Source organism: Ambystoma mexicanum, chromosome 10, assembly GCF_040938575.1.
Source record: "Ambystoma mexicanum isolate Mex_15411 chromosome 10, UKY_AmexF1_1, whole genome shotgun sequence".
NCBI classification, from domain to species: Eukaryota; Metazoa; Chordata; class Amphibia; order Caudata; family Ambystomatidae; genus Ambystoma; species Ambystoma mexicanum.
The window spans coordinates 773,047,171-773,063,393 of NC_090932.1; the positions used below are offsets into that span (position 1 = coordinate 773,047,171).

General features: G+C 50.3%; 1 protein-coding gene across 1 annotated transcript in view; it reads left to right on the plus strand.

Moving 5' to 3' along the window:
* Positions 1-16,223, plus strand: part of GMPS (guanine monophosphate synthase) — a 995,590-nt gene that overhangs the window by 152,479 nt on the left and 826,888 nt on the right. The window contains exon 3 of the mRNA XM_069618429.1: positions 14,883-14,997. Coding sequence (XP_069474530.1) covers positions 14,883-14,997 — 115 coding nt within the window. The remainder of the gene's footprint in view (positions 1-14,882; positions 14,998-16,223) is intronic.

Genomic DNA, 16,223 nt, shown 5'->3' on the forward strand with positions numbered 1-16,223 from the left:
CCTACTTTAGGCCAGAAGTGCTATACAAGGTCTTAGATATGCCCTTTGAGGGAGACCTTCTTTTCGGTGAAAAGGTGGACGAGGCCCTAAAAGGGATGAAAGAAGATTCGGACACGGCACGTTCATTGGATGCCCTCCAGAGTGGCAGAAGTTACAAGTCTTTTCGTCCCTTTAGAGGGGCTTCAGGTAATTCAAGATTCTCTTCTGGAGACAGATCCTTTGCCAGATCGGCTTACCCCTCCCAGGGATACCGACGTGCCTCACAATCGGCTAACCGTCGACGAAACTTCCAGTCTTCCAGAAAACGACCATCATACCCGTCGTCGTCGAGAGACAAGCAGAATAAAGATCAGCAGTGACATTCTACACACCGTTCTGGGGGAAGAGTTTCAGCATATGTCGACGAATGGGAAAGGATAACGACGGACCAATGGGTGCTAGACACCATAAGAAACGGACACTCTCTACAATTCAAACACAACCCTCCGCAAATTCCACCTGCGTTCACCGCTCAGTCCCATATGAAGGTACTGCAACAAGAGGTTACACTCATGTTAGCGAAGGGCGTGATAGAATTAGTTCCAACATCACAGAGAGGTCAAGGAGTCTACTCAAGATACTTTGTCGTAAAAAAGCCGAACGGCAAATGGCGTCCCATTCTAGACTTACGCGATCTCAACAAGTCCTTAAAGAGCCTCAAATTCAAGATGCTCACTCTGCAGGAGGTGATCCGCGCAGTTCAAAAGGGAGATTTCCTGGCGTCCCTGGATTTACAGGACGCGTATTTCCATATTCCAATGTGTCGGAAACACAGGAAATTCCTACGCTTTGTAATAGGGCGAACTCACTACCAATTCACGGTTCTTCCTTTCGGGCTCAAGACCTCCCCCAGAACGTTCACAAAATGCCTGGCTCCAGTGGCTGCCTGGCTAAGGAAGCAAAGCCACCACGTATACCCATAGCTCGACGACTGGCTGGTAAGGGGATCCTCCCCCAGCGTCGACCAACACAAGTCTGCAAGCCACCATGCAGCTTCTACAACGGCTAGGATTCGCCATAAACTTCGAGAAATCCTCTCTGCGGCCATCGAGAACGCTGGTATTCTTGGGGGCACAGTTCGAGACTCAGTTAGGGCTGGTGAAACCTTCCCTCGACAGGACCTCAAGACTCATTCAACAAGCGGCCCGGCTACGGCGAAACACCAGGATCTCAGTGAGAAAGTATGTTTCGGTCCTAGGGGCCATGGCACCCTGCATCCATCTGGTGAGAAACTGTCGACTATTCATGAGGCCAGTCCAAGAATTCCTCGCAGACCGATGGACACAGGCTCAGGGATCGTGGTCGGACAGGATAACCGTCGACGACGACAAGCTACGTCGGACCCTTCAGTGGTGGCAGAGTTCCCACAATCTGAACAGCGGTGTGCCCCTACAGGAGCCGGAGTTTCAGAGCACCATAGTTACGGATGCGTCCCTAACCGGATGGGGAGCGCACATGGGTGCTCTCCAAACGCAAGGTCGCTGGTCTCCAACGGAGTCACTCCTACACATAAACGTACTGGAACTCAGAGCGGTACGATGGGCTTTGAAGGCGTTCCTACCACACAGCAAGAGTTTGCGAGTGCGGATACTGACCGACAATACAACAGCCATGTTTTATCTGAGGAAACAAGGAGGGACACGATCAAGGACTCTTTCCATAGAAGCCCAGAAAACATGGCATTGGGCAGCGAAGCACGGAATTTCCCTCGTGGCTCATCACCTTCCAGGAGTGGGGAACGGCCAAGCCGACTCCCTCAGCAGAAGCATGGCCCAGATACACGAGTGGGAAGTGGCACGGGTCACTTGAGGAAAGTGTTCGAGAAATGGGGTCAACCCCCTCTGGACGCCTTCGCGACCAAAGACAACAAGAAATGCGAGCAATTTGCAAGCAGATGGCCCCAAGAGGGGGTCGGTGGGGGAGGCGTTCTCCTTCCCATGGACGGACATGTTCCTCTATGCTTTCCCCCCGTTTCCCCTCATACGGAAAACAATACAGTGGATACGCAGATACAATTGCCGGGTGATTCTAGTGACACCATACTGGCCGAGGCAACCGTGGTTCTCAGACCTCCTCCATCTGTCGCTGGAACATCCCATAGCGTTTCCGAAAGTCCCGTACCTTCTATCCCGGGACAGAGGCACGGTGTGGCATCACGACCCGGACAGTCTCAACCTTACGTCCTGGCTCCTGACTTCTCGGAGTTCGGCGCCTTAGACATTTCAGAGGAGAGCCAAAAAATTCTACAGGCGGCTAGAGCCCCTTCTACAAACAAATCCTACTCCTATAAGTGGCGGAGGTTCTGTGAATGGTGTAAGGGGCAACAGGGCCTACAACCGTTGTCGGTGACGCCGGAACAAGTTCTACCTTACCTGCTCCTCTTAGCGGAGAGGGGATTATCCTTCACATCGATAAAGGTGCACCTGGCGGACATCTCGAGGTTCACAAGGAAAAGGCAGTCGTCTCCGCTATTTAGCAACAGACTTGTAAAACACTTCATGAGGGGTTTATTTTGAGCTTTTCCCCCGGAAACACGTTTCCCCCCGACTTGGAGTCTCAACACAGTGTTGGCAGGCTTAATGAAAGCGCCTTTTGAGCCTATGGCCACGTCCGACATAAAATTCATTTCGTGGAAGTTGGCATTCTTGATTGCTATCACATCGGCTAGAAGAATCTCGGAACTGCAAGCGCTGGTCGTAGACCCGCCACACCTAAGATTCTTTAAGGACAAAGTAGTCCTGGCAACTAATCCTATGTTCGTCCCAAAAGTTCCGACAGTGTATCACAAACACTCGTCCATTGTTCTCCCTACTTTCTTCGCCACACCATCATCGGCAGCAGAAAAAGCTCTTCATACCCTGGACGTTAAGAGGGCTCTGAAATTTTACCTACATCGTACACAGGAATTCAGGTCTACTAGACAACTGTTCGTCGCGTATGGTCCGTCGACGAGAGGAAAAGCAATCTCTAAACAAGGATTGGCTCGATGGGTCTCATCGACGATTGCGTTTTGTCACTCTAAGGCCGGAAGGCCACTGCAAGGACGTCCTAGAGCCCATTCTACAAGATCGATGTCGTCCTCAACAGCTTTGTGGGCAGGAATTCAGTTGACGGACATATGCCAAGCTGCGGCATGGTCAGTGCCCCACACATTTACCCGCCACTACTGCCTTGCTAGGCAGCATGCGGACGAGGTGCAGATGGGAAGAGCTGTCCTGCGCCTTCTGTTTCAGTAAGGTAAGCTCCACGCTGAGGAGAATCTGTTGTCTACCTTTTTAATGACAGTTCATTTTATGTGGGTAAGGTTAGATGAGGTAACTTATTCCTACTGTACATATGCATTGTGTAGTATGTTGAGGGTATATTACATTACATTCTCACCACCGTCTCAAGTGTTACTGCTATACAATCTATTCTAAGCATGTGAATCCATGAAAGATCCAATGCTGGAGAAGGGAATAGTTTCTTACCTGTAACTCCATTTCTCCAGCATTGGTATCTTTCATGGATTCACATGCGCCCGCCAACCTCCCCGGAATGTAATGTATTTAATGGATAAAATTAACCCTTCCTACTTTGGAGGGGCCGAAATCTGAAGGGGAACCGCGGGGGCGGGCCTCTTATACGGGGACGGCCTACGGAGCATGCGTAGGCGGGTCCTAAAAGGACGTAGATAGGACACAAACGTGTCGGAAGTTTTCCTATTTGAAAAGGCTATATATGTGTACCGAGGGGTCCCAGTCTGACGACGGGGAATATTCTAAGCATGTGAATCCATGAAAGATACCAATGCTGGAGAAATGGAGTTACAGGTAAGAAACTATTCCCTTCCTCAGGACCTCCAAACCACTTGGGGACTGTATCTGCAACCCTACAGTCCCCTGACTATCTGCACTTATGAGCCACTTCTCTGGCAGCACTTATGAATTCCTTTGCATTCCCCTTTGTCCCCCCACCCCCTGGCACTTCTACCCCTCCCACCCCCCACACATGCGTGATCTGAATGACACAAGGCCTAGTATGATAGTTTTCTTTGTCCTCGGTCTTCCCTTCCCTGTCTTGTCGCGCCTAGAAACACTTATGTACAGGCGTGTTATAAATAACTTGTATCGTACAAAAGAGCTATCCTTTTCACCAAATAGCAGCACTGAAGATGACGTTACTGCCTTATCTGTTATATGTAGTAAGCACCCTCCATGTGAAGATCCCGGCCCACATGTTAAAAACATTGCAGAAGGAGATCCTCTCATTAGTTTGGAATAACAATCAACTGAAGGATCCGAGGGAGATTCTCTACAGATCACCACTGTTGGGGGCGGGGGGTGTTCTGGGTGTGGTTGTAGTATGTCCCCCGACCAGCCCCAATGTTGTGATGGTCGGGACAGAATGTGAGAAGGGTTGCTATAAAATTGAGCAAGGAGAAACCTGCAGCTTTAGACACGTGGGGAGCCCGCTGCTAGAGGCGACCATAAATACTCTGCACCACATATGTCTTAATAGTCATTAAGGCGCTCCCCTCTTAATTATTGCGTATATCTGCCCAGGTGGGCCTCTCTCCTTTCTTGCTCATCCCCCTCCCCCTACTGGAACACAGTGTGGAATTGTAGACCTTCAGTTTCAACCTGGGTGCTGCTCCCGTGCAGCGCGGCAGACATCTTTTCCATTGGGTATGTCTTTGGCCGTGGCGGACCATTCCTGTATCGTTGGGAGGAGTTCCCTTTTCCAGTGTCTGACTCTGCGAGCCTGTGCTGCCAGCAAAAGAAAGTGGGCAAGGGGTGAAGGTGTCTCCCAGTCCTCTGCCTGTTTCTCCAGCCCAAAAAGCACTAGCAGAGGGTCCAGCGCGTACATTCCGACCCCGCCCCCGCATCTCTGATCCAACCTCTGACCAGAAAAACTGAACCCTGGGGCAGCCCCACCACATATGCCAGAAATCGTCCATGGGCCACATCCATGCATGCATAGACTAGATAGATGTATGGTCATGGGAACCACACTCTTAAGTCATCACCAGTACTAAACCTTTCACTGTGTAGAAACATCCTGCATTTTTGTGATATGTATAATATGACAAAATTTGTGGGCACCAGAAAATGTATTTGGTCTAACATGGTAACGCACGTATAACAAATCAAATGGCCTCAAGTAGGTTTTTATGGAATAATCCAGAAAAATAAAGATGTTATTTGTATAAATGTTACATTGGTGATCTTTGCGCATGTACAGACAAAATTATATTTTCTGTCATTTGTGTTGTAAAAAACTACCGGCAAGTGCCAAAAAGGTGGGGTAGCCTGAGTCCCCTGTCATATTACCACATCCATGCCAGCAATGAGGGTTCACCGTTGGGAACATCTTGAACAGGCGGACTGGGTCGTATTGCCATCGGTGGAGGAGTTTTATAGCATGCAACTTATATTGACATGAGATGGAGCTCTTAACGGCCCGCCTGCACATTCGCTGCCAGAGACCATCCCCCAGGTCCTTCTCCCAGTGGGGCTGGAGAGCCCCCGTGGCCCCCATCTCCGGTTCCAACAGTGCCCTGTAGAGGCACGAGAACAGGCCCTTCATTTCTGCATAGCCATATACTTTCTCCACTGGCGTGAGCTCCCTCTGAATGTGTTCCTTCCACTTGCCAGACATAAAGACCCCCTTGAGTCTTAAAGTATATGAGAACTGACAACTTGCCTATCCCCAGGGATTCCTCAAGTTTTTGGATACTGATGAATGCCTTATTTTGGACCAATTAACCCACCCTTGCCAGTCCCGTCTCGAACCATGGTGGATAACTCTCAACCCCTGGAATCTCATTCCTGACTGGGGTGCCCAGATGTGGCTCATCTGGGAGGGCCATGCGGTGATCCCAGAGCCCCTCCTCCCCTTGGCCATGATTTCCCAGGGTACCCCGAGGATCGGGTGTTCTCTGATGCATTTCGGGAGGCGGTGCTTAGGAACCCAGATCCACACCCGAACCATCACTGGGAGGAGGTGCTGGTTCTCCAAATAGACCTACTGCTTGTCTGGGTCTTCACCTAGATGTTGGACCAATGCTCTAAGCTGTGTTGCCTTGTAGTATGTTGTCAGATCTGGCAGTCCTGCGCCCACCCCCACCCCCCACTTTCCTTGGCCAAAATTAGTGTCATAGGTCACCCTGGGCTTTCGACCCTGCCAAAGGAACCGTGTGATGCGCCGCCTGGTTTCTTTCAAGTGTTCTACAAGTGTGCTAATTGGGAGCATCCGGAAGAGGTTTAAAACCCTCTGGAGGAGGTTCATTTTTATAGCATTCAACCTGCCCATCCACGACCGCTATCCCTTTTCCCATGAAACCATGTCGGAATAAGGCTTTTCAAAGGGAGCGGGGTAGTTGGCCTGGCCCAGGTCCTGGTCCGGGCAGACTAGGTTAATCCCCAAGTATTCCAGCCCATCTAACTGGATCTGCAGTCCCAGGGGCACCAGTTACTCCACGTTCCTGGCCGTGTCCGGGGAGAAGGGGAAAACCACTGATTTACATGTGTTCACCTTAAACCCCGAGAACCTGCCATATTCCCCAATCCCCCTCCAGGGCCGCCGGAATGGACTGAGCTGGATGTCTCAAGTGGAATAATACATCGTCTGCATAAAGGCAGAGTTTAAATTCCCTGGTTCCCACCCTGATGCCCTTTACCCGTGGATTTCTCCCCTCAGGTATCCAGCCAGGATTTCCATGGTCAGCGCGAAGAGCAGTGGTGACAGAGGGCACCCCTGTCTCGTGCCCCTCTGTAGGGCGAAAGATCGGAACAGGCGTCCATTTACTGTAACTCTAGCAGAGGGGTTCTCATATAGAGCCTGGACCCCATGCTGAAGTTCTTCTCCAAAGCCAAATTTCCTAAGCACCCCATTGAGAAAGTCTCAATCTACCCGATCAAAGGCCTTCTCCGCATCGATGGCCACCAGTACTGGGTTTCCCCTCTCCCCCACTGCTGTTCTCATGAGGTTTAGGGTCTTGTGGAGGGTGTCTGCCCCCTGTCTCCCCTGGATGAACCCTACCTGGTCTGAGTGAACAAGTTTTGGCATTAGACTCTCCATTCTTGTGGCTAAAATCGTTGTAAATAATTTTGCGTCTATGTTGAGCAGGGAGATAGTCCTATATGACTTACAATCAGTGGGGTCCTTGCATTCCTTAGGGATAACTAATCCGCGCCCTCCCAAAAGATGGGGGAGCCCCTGCTGTGACCATAATGCTAGTAAATAAGGCAGCTAAGTGCCAAGAAAGGGATCCTGCAAACGTCTTATCCCTGTCTATCTGTCCTCCCCGGGCGCTTTCCCTGGTTTTAGACCTGATATCGTGCTAAGAAATTGTGTGATTGGCCGGTCAAGGTTCAAACTCTCTCCTTCCCCTCGTTTCGGGAGTGGAACGTCTGCCAGGTTTGTCTCAAGTTGAGCTTTGCCTGGGGTTCCCTCACTTCCATAGTTTTTCATAGAATGCTGCGAAACCCCCACAACTTCCCCCGGGTTGGCAAGCCTCTGTCCACCCTCTGCTTGTATCCCAGCCACCATCTGTCAGCTCTCTGGCCTCTGAGTTTGGCAGGCAGCATGGCTTCTGCCTCGTCTCCCTTCTCATAGTACTTTTGCTTCAAGTATTGCAGGCTGGCAATGACCCTCCCCATCTACAAGTCCCTCCATTCCTGGCGCTTACCTCTAGCTACCCCAAGGTCCTCCTTCCTCTGCTCCGCCTGCTTCCCTTCTGCTCTTTCTAGAAGGCAGATTTCTTGCCTAAGGTTTTCAGCCAGCAGGTCCCTGATCCTCTTCTTTCCGGCGCCTTCCCTAATGAGCAGGCCTCTCCAAGTTGCCTTTGCAGCATCCCAAACCATTCCCCTCTCCGCTTCCCCAGTGTCATTGACCTGGAAGAAATCCTCTATAGCCCCCCCTCATTTCCTCCACAAATACTGTGTCCATGAGAAGAAGGTTGTTGCAATGCCAGAGTGACTCTCTGGGTTTCAGCCCTGATAGTCGTCTTAAGTTCTACCAAGTCGTGATCAAACCAGCTGATTGGGGTGTGTACGCATGAGTTCACCCTACTGAGGTGGGTCCTTTCCAGGAAGAAATAGTCGATCCTTGTCCTGGAGCCGTGGACTGGGGAATAAAAAGTGTATCCCTTCTCTGTTGGGTTGGTGTTCCTCCAGACGTCCACAAACCCCTGGTTCCACATGTGATCAGCGTAACTGTTACTTGAACTTTCCCCTCTACTGCCCACTGGGGTTTGCCGCCACTGTGATCCATCTGTCTGCCCACATGTTGAAATCTGCCCCTATGATGAGGAGGCCTTGAGCTCTGTCCATAACCTCCCTCATGGCTTCCCTCAGGAATTGCATTTGACCCGTGTTAGGGCTATACAGTGAGGGCAGGGTAATTGTTGTCTAGGATCCCTGAGACCATCAGCACCCTCCAATCCATCTGGCCCCAGGCTACTGGGTCCAACAGCCTAAGTTTCCGGCTCAGTATAATCCCCACTCCCCCCTTCTTAACTGGCCCAAGGCCCAACATATCTGCCCAGTATGGGCCCCAGGGATTTGTCTTTCCTCCCCCAGGACTGTACGGGTCTCCTGTACTAGGACATCAAGATTGCGGTTCTTGAGCTTCCTCCCCAGCAGCGAGTGTTAGTGTGGGAGTTGAGGCATTTCACGTACAGGGAGCCCATCTTGAGGGTCTCCACTGGGCCTGGCATTTCAGGGGGCATCATTCCAAAGCCGCATGACTCTTCCAGACCCTCTAGTGACCTGCAACACCATGCCTCCCTCTGGTATTTCAGTTTCCCCTATCCGAGCATCAGGACCCATATCCAACCCCTTCCCCTCCCCCTAACCATTACATGTTGGAAGACGCCCACCCTAAGGTGTGCCACTAGGGTTGTGACTGTCGCTCCTTCGTTGGTCCTCATAACACCTCACCTCTGCCCAACCGGGGTAGTTTGCTTTTGGTTTCCCTTTTTTTACTAGTCCATGGATTCCTGCATCTCAGTTTTCTTCTTCTTTCTCCTCCCTGGCTGGAGTGTTCAACTTCTTGAACTTTCTGCGGCCTTGTGTTTTTTCGTGGCTCGTGGACCTAAGGGCTTCCGCTGCTGGTCCTGGGGTGCTGCCTCAGTTTCCATTGAGGCCCCATTCTCCTCTTCGCCTTTGATAACTTGCAATACCTGGAAGGCCTCTTTTTCCCCTCAGTCACCAGGTAGTCCACTTCTCCCAGCTCAAATGTTAACGCAAAGGGGGGGGACCAGCGGTGCCTGACGTCCTTTTCGGTGAGTCATTGTGTGAGGGGGCGACCTTCCCTGTGGCGGGATAACGTCAAGGCGGAGAGGTCCTGGAATATTTTGATCGTATCTCCCTTGTAGATGAAGCTTCCTAGGCGCTTCACTTTATCGAGGACCTCCATTTTCTCCCTATGCCTGAGGAAGTGCACCACTATGGACCTCAGGCCCCTGCCTCTTCCTCCTCTGTGTGCTCTCTCCAACTGCACTTCTTTGCCCCCTCGAGTGCGAAGAGTTGATTTATCATGCCCTGTACCTTTTCATCCGACTTCCGTGGCTGATTCGCAATTCTGCTTGCTCACTCCGAGGATTCTCAAGTTGTTACGACTCTCCCTGTTTTCTAGGTCATCAACCTTCAAGAGCATCTCTTCTTCCCTGTGTTCCAGAGCTACTATGCCTGCCTCGTACTTCATGCCAAGAATGTCCATTTGCAGGTGGTTGTGTTTGAGCCCTTCCATTTTGTCCTCTATTTTGTCACCCCTGCCTTTAAGGTCGCAAATGGGGGCCTGTATGTCTGTTTGCCCGGATCTCCTTAAACAAGTCTTTGAGATCATCTCTGGTCAGGGCTGGAGTTGGGGCGGAGATGCCTTCCCCAGACTCCCTTTTGTGTGTGGCGAGGGGGGGCTTCTCTAGGGGCGCTTGCGGGGGTCTCCTTAAACGTTGGAGAGATAGGATCCCAGCCTGGGCCTTCGTCCGCTTGGTAGCCTGACCTTGTACCTCCTCCAGTCTGATGCCCAGGTGAGGAGGACTTGCGTTGTTCCAAGTTTCTCTAGCTGGGTTACCAGCCAAGGCAGGGGGACTTCTCTATTTGTGCTTCGTATTCTGCCCAGGTTTGAGTGGTCCGACCTGGTGTCCTGCGTGCGTCACCCACTGTGGTCCTGCACTGTGGTGTTGAGGCCCTGCGCCTTTTCCTCAGTTTGTGGGAGAGGCCTTATGGAGGACCCCCGGTTTTCGATTGCCCGCAAGCCTTAGCCGGTCCAGGTGGCATTCCCTGTGGGTGTATTCAGTGGGTGGTGCCTCACGTGGGGCCCCAGGGTAGGTGTGCCTTTGTGCATGTACCTGTGGATGTGGTGCACGCAGTGGTGTGTGCTCTAGGGTACCGGGTCCCAGGTCCTGTCTCAAACCTTTAAGTAAGTCTCTACTGGCAGCCCTGGGCTTCCTGGGCCTCTCTTCCTTGCTGTCCCCTGGTAGCCTGGGCGTGGGTCCAAAGGAGATGGGGTTTCAGGCTTTGCTCCAAGCCCTCGGCGTGGGTCCCTGTGGGCTTCTGTCCTCCGGGAGCCCACAAAATTCCTATGAGGCCTCCGGTGGCGCCACTTGTAACCTTCACCAGATTTGAGTCTCCTGTCCCCGGGGCTCTTCGTGTTAGATCCCCCCCGTTGTGGAGGGGATCTCTATGATTCTTCCTTCTGGTTAGGAAGAGGACCCGTGAGCTTGGTCTCCCTGGGGGTGCTGTGCGGGGTGATCTCGTCCCTCCTTCACTCTGTGGTGCCCAGGCCTTGCGACTTTTCGTGCGGTGCTTAGGGGGTCCTTGTGGGGGGGGGTCCCCAGATCCCAGGGACCCTAGAGCCTGTGCCCCTTCAGATGGGAAGATTTGTGATGGAGCACCCTCTCCTGGGGTGCCTCTCTTGCCTTGTTTGGGCTGTTTCCGTGGCAGACGAGGAGCCCCTCCGTCTGCTTCCAGCTGGCGTCGGGGTGCCTCCCCCTATTTGCATCACGGACTCCACCTGGAGGGTCTGGTGCACTGTGCGCTCCTGTAGATTTTGCCATGAGTGCCCGTATCCGCAAGAGCACGGCTTGAGGTGGGGGTCTCCAGGCCCTTCCCTGGCCTCTTTGCTGGATCTCGTTGGGAGCCCTGTGTCGGCCTAGTCCCCCAGGCTCCAGGACTCGATTAGTGCCATCCGGCATGTGGGGTACTTTTGGGTGATGCGTGGAGCAGGCCCTCTCTTCCAGCGTCCCCCACGAGTTGCGGCATGTCTTTGGGTAACTCGGGGCCTGTTGTGGGGGAGGTAACCGATCTGTCGACCCAGGGGGCCCTGGCATGTCCGTTAATTGGTTGGTAGGCCTCCTTCCACCTCCCGAGTGTGTCCCTGTATATGAGTATGGGGGCCTGTGTTGCGTCTGCCTCCCACCAGACACTCGCCTTAGTAGGGCTTTTTCCCACCTCCAGTGCCCGGCTCCGTACCTCAATACGTACCTCTGCAAGCGGGGGGTTCGGAACCTCGACCTGCGGGTCAACGTCACAAGGCTCTCTCTGGCTCTTGGTCCGGTCCTGTGGTTCTTCTCCTGGCAGGGTAATGGGCTCTTCCACCCGACTCTCGGCAACCCCATCGGTACCTGCATACCGCGGACTACGGTCTGGGCTCAGGGCTCCTGTCGTTCACTGCACACCGCCCGCCGGTACTATGGTCTGCTTGGGGCCGGTGCCCAATCACGTTGTGCCTACGCTCGGCTGGGTCAGTGGAGAGCCGGGATCTGGGCAGTCGGCCTCAGTCTGCGGGATTCCGGGGGGCCCCCGAGGGGCGGGTTCCAATTTCCCCAGTCTCCTCACCCACACCAGGCTGGTGCCCTCCTTTCTGCTCCGTCACCTGTGGCTGGGAGCGGCGCGTGAGAGGGGACCTCCCAGCGATCAAAAGCTTGGCCCCCAGGGTCCCTGGGGGTGCCGGGCTATCCAAACTTCATCGGGGGTGGAGAAGGCTGCTCGCTAGGCCCAACTGGAGCTGACGGAGCAAGGACTTCACACGTCCATTCAGGTACGCACCCCCTAGTGGTCCCATCCCAATGGGTTTAAACATGACCTTACCCTGGATGGCACAACACCTTATGGGAGCACTGTGGGTTGGGGGTCGGAATATACACGTAGCCCTAAAACTGATGAACGTCTATCTGGAGGGAGTCCTGCTTCGATTTGAAGACTGCAAAGACTCCTTACATTCAGATAAGGCACAGGATCTCACAGAAGGTAGTGAAACAGGTGGGCACGGAGGCACCAATATACTTAGGATAGTAGCGAAGGGTGTCTCATGGCTCTATCAACGTCTGGACAGGGCATTGCTGGAAGCCAGATTACTATGGTTAGGTGGGAAAGGGACCTGGGAACTACAAGAACGGATGAAGAATGGGAACCGATCTCGATGAGGGCTAACCAGGCATTGTCGTGCACAATCATTAAGGAATCAGCCTATCGAATTTGCTACAGGCGGTCCCTCACCGCACAATGCATACAAAAATGAATACACACGCCTCGCCCCTGTGTTGGAGGAAATGCAGGGAAGTAGGGGATTTGGGGCATATGTGGTGGTCCTGTCCAGAAGCCTGGTTCTTTTGGAAATAGATACTGGGGGCACATCAAAGATCTAGTGGGTGTACAACTCCCGGATTTCCCGAAGGTGATCCTTCTGGCTGCGATTGCAGAACACCCATATGCTGCAAGCGGGGCCAGAGTGACCCTTATCACCCACTTATTGAACACGGTTAGTATGACTGGGCCAATGGTAGAAAACTGAGGGCCCAGTGGCGGAGTCAAGGTTTATGGGCGGGGGTGCTAGCAATAAAAAAGGTAGGCGCACTGGCAACTGGGACATACCAGAAATTCCCCAAGCATGGTTCCCCTTCCATGAACATGCCGAGAGAGTGTACAGCAGATTTAAGCAGGCATGCTTAAAAGCTTCTCTATATTGTGAATATAAAGGGTCGGAATTCCGATGAGTGGAGGAAAGTTTGAAAGACTATGTTCTCCGTGGGTTTACATTTTGCCACATTTGTTTGGTTGGGTTTATTGAATTCATGCTACAGGGTGGTTGAAAGGGTTTATTAAAACGCTCCCCTTTATCTTGATTTATTTTTGGATGTAATTTGTCAAAGAAATATCTGTTTCAAGAGGCAATAGTGACGATGTACAAATAAATTAAGTTAAAAAAATGTATATCTAGGTTTGTGGAATCTGCTTGGATCATATGCTATGAGCATAAATGGTCCAGTTTTATTGACTGAGCAAGAAGAAAATAATTCAATACTCACACTTTAAAAACAAATACTAGCATCGAAGAGTACAGCACATGAACCCAATGGTCCACTCCTAGCGACAAATACTTTCAGTACTTCAACTACCCAAACCCACCCCACCATATTCGGCATATCACAAAAACAAAGCCTGGTTTTCCATTATCCCCCATCCTTGATGGTATAGCACCAGAGATCTACTCTTCAATTATTCCTGAGAAGCTAAGAACCGTGCCTAAACGTCTGCAGAATTGATTCCTCCTACCCATACATTTCAGAATTGCCTTCTCTATGCACCACCAACTTCCACTGCCCCATGTTAAAATTTTGGCTGATGTTCCCCCACTAAAAAGCCACGACCAGTTGGCCATAGACCGGGGTCCAAACTAAAATAGTCCCAGAAGATCACCAGGCAAAGCTAAGTGGGATGTTGGTGCTCAAGGCCCCAGGCATGGAGTATTAACTACATTCTTACACAATATAACGAACATCACATACCTTGATTACACTGTTTAAGATATAAGTAAAACAATACAAATATTGATAAAACCTAGCCTTTTCGGGCAGAATACAGTCAGATACAGGCAAAATAGTATTGAGTGATATTTTGGGAAACTACAGTATCAAATCCTTTCAGCATTTACAGGCAGCATTTGATCTACAAAAATAAGCTTCAACTACTGCCAAATACCTGATCACTTAAGGAAAGACAGAAGCTGATCTCTACAAAAAGCACACCAAAAACCTACAAAACGTTAAATTTAGCTTTGGTAATCAGTTTTAGATGTTTCCCACTCCTTGGCAAAACTCAAATCATGGTGAGACTTGGAAGTAGGTTCATGCCCCTTCTCAGAGTACAGAAAAGCGGGTACAACACCACAAATGTAATATACAATGGCTAATTACCAACTTTTGTTAACAAATAATAAGCGGTGCATGTGATCCAGACCTGGTGGTGTCCTCGGCTACCATGCTCGGTTGGACTGAGGAACAAATGGGTTGAAAGAATTGGCATTCATACTCTTTATCATTTGCCACACTAATCATGCATAGAGATGAGTTGGATTCGAGGTCGTCTTCCAACTTACAGCAGGCGTGGTACATAAAGGCCATCAACCACCTGAAGCAAATAATGTACACTAGACAGATAAGATGGAAGAATATCAAAACTATTCTAATTGCACCCCCTTGACTGCACTCTGTATGACTGAGACAGAAGCAGAGTCATAGATCTGGTGAATAAAAAATGCCCTAGAAAGGGAAAAGCATGCATGAGTATGACGGCTGAATGGAATACCCTGGTAGGCTTTCGCTTTATACATCTCATTCATACAATACTATCCTACTCCCCTTCAAAGTATGACTCGTGAAGGTCCTAGTTTAGTACTCTTCCAATTAGCTGGTCTGCCATTTGAGCAGATAGAATGTCCTTGAAAGGAAGGAATGTGGAAAGTGAGATGCTAGAGTGCATATATTTTATTAGTTTGTGGTAATCACATTTATGTAGCTAACACATATTGAGTATTTATTTTACATAAAATATTTTCATTTCATTCATTTTTTTCAGGGCAATTGTGATTTCTGGAGGACCAAATTCGGTTTATGCAGAAGATGCTCCATGGTTTGACCCAGCTATATTTACAATTGGCAAACCAGTCCTTGGAATTTGCTATGGCATGCAGGTACCTTGTTCTAGTTATGTCATTTTCCCCTAACAAATTCTTTATACATATTTTCACAACCTGATACACACTGCTTGTCACTCGTTTTGAATCGTCTGATATTCCTTCTATGTGGAAAGTAAGTATTTGTTGTTTCACACAGCCTTCTGGTTATAAGTGTCTTGGCTTCTCGGATTCTCTTGAGCCTCAATTGTCTATTTCACTTCTCAGCCCTTCTTAGTCTTTCATTGCATCTGGCTCTGTTAGGAGAGCTCCAACCACAACTCCAGCTGACCGTTCCTTTATTTTATCAGTGCACCACATGCTATAATCTTCATTTGGGTCTCGTCCCTCACTCTTGTTGGAGGTTGAGAGGCACAGCTCACTCTTGTGAGAAAGACATGCCTGTATGCAGACCAGCGCTGGTTGCGTCTACTGCACTTTGGACCTGTCCTTTGTAGACCTGTCAGGGACAGCACTTGGCTCCCACTCCTCTTGATCAAGGGTTCCACTTTTGGACTTCGCCATCACCGGTATTTAATTCAGCGGATTCCTGTCCAGCACCTTTCCCCTTATTTAGCTTTAATGATTTGACTCAGTAGCTTCTCACTTGTGTAGACTTTCTTTAGCGGCCAGCAAATCTGCCCATTATCATTTCTCACTGCCCCATGTCTCTCCTCTTCTACTGAGTGAGGTGTCTCATCAATCTCTGGACGCAACAGCTCTGCCCATTTAACGGTGAAAAGGTTAAAACGATTCTAATTGCCAATTGGCAATGTATCTTCACCACATAGGATTTGAGCTACAAATCCGCACATTATTCTTGAATCAGAGCTTTTGTGTAGGCAGAAGGGTAGTGTGTCCCTAAACGATGAGCACATGACATGATTTGACAACGAGTAATAGTCTGTCCTTAATGGTCACCTGAAATAACTTATCTTCTGGATTGATCCACCATTAACCCAGCAATTTGAGAAGCGAGTGCTGTACAGTCTAAGAGAATTGAATTTTGGCGCCATTACCTTTCAAATCTATCTTTTTTATAGAGCATTTCTGTCTCTGCCAAAAAGAGTTTGGTACCAGGACCCCTCTCTAATATGTATCTCAAGACTGGAAGAGAGAACAGTCCACTGCTCCATGATGCATAATGCCTACAGTTGCGTTACAGTTGTGACTACATTGTGCATGCTATTTCCACCAAGCTCTCTGCCTACTTTTGCCTGTTATTCTCCTCCGCCCCTAAACCT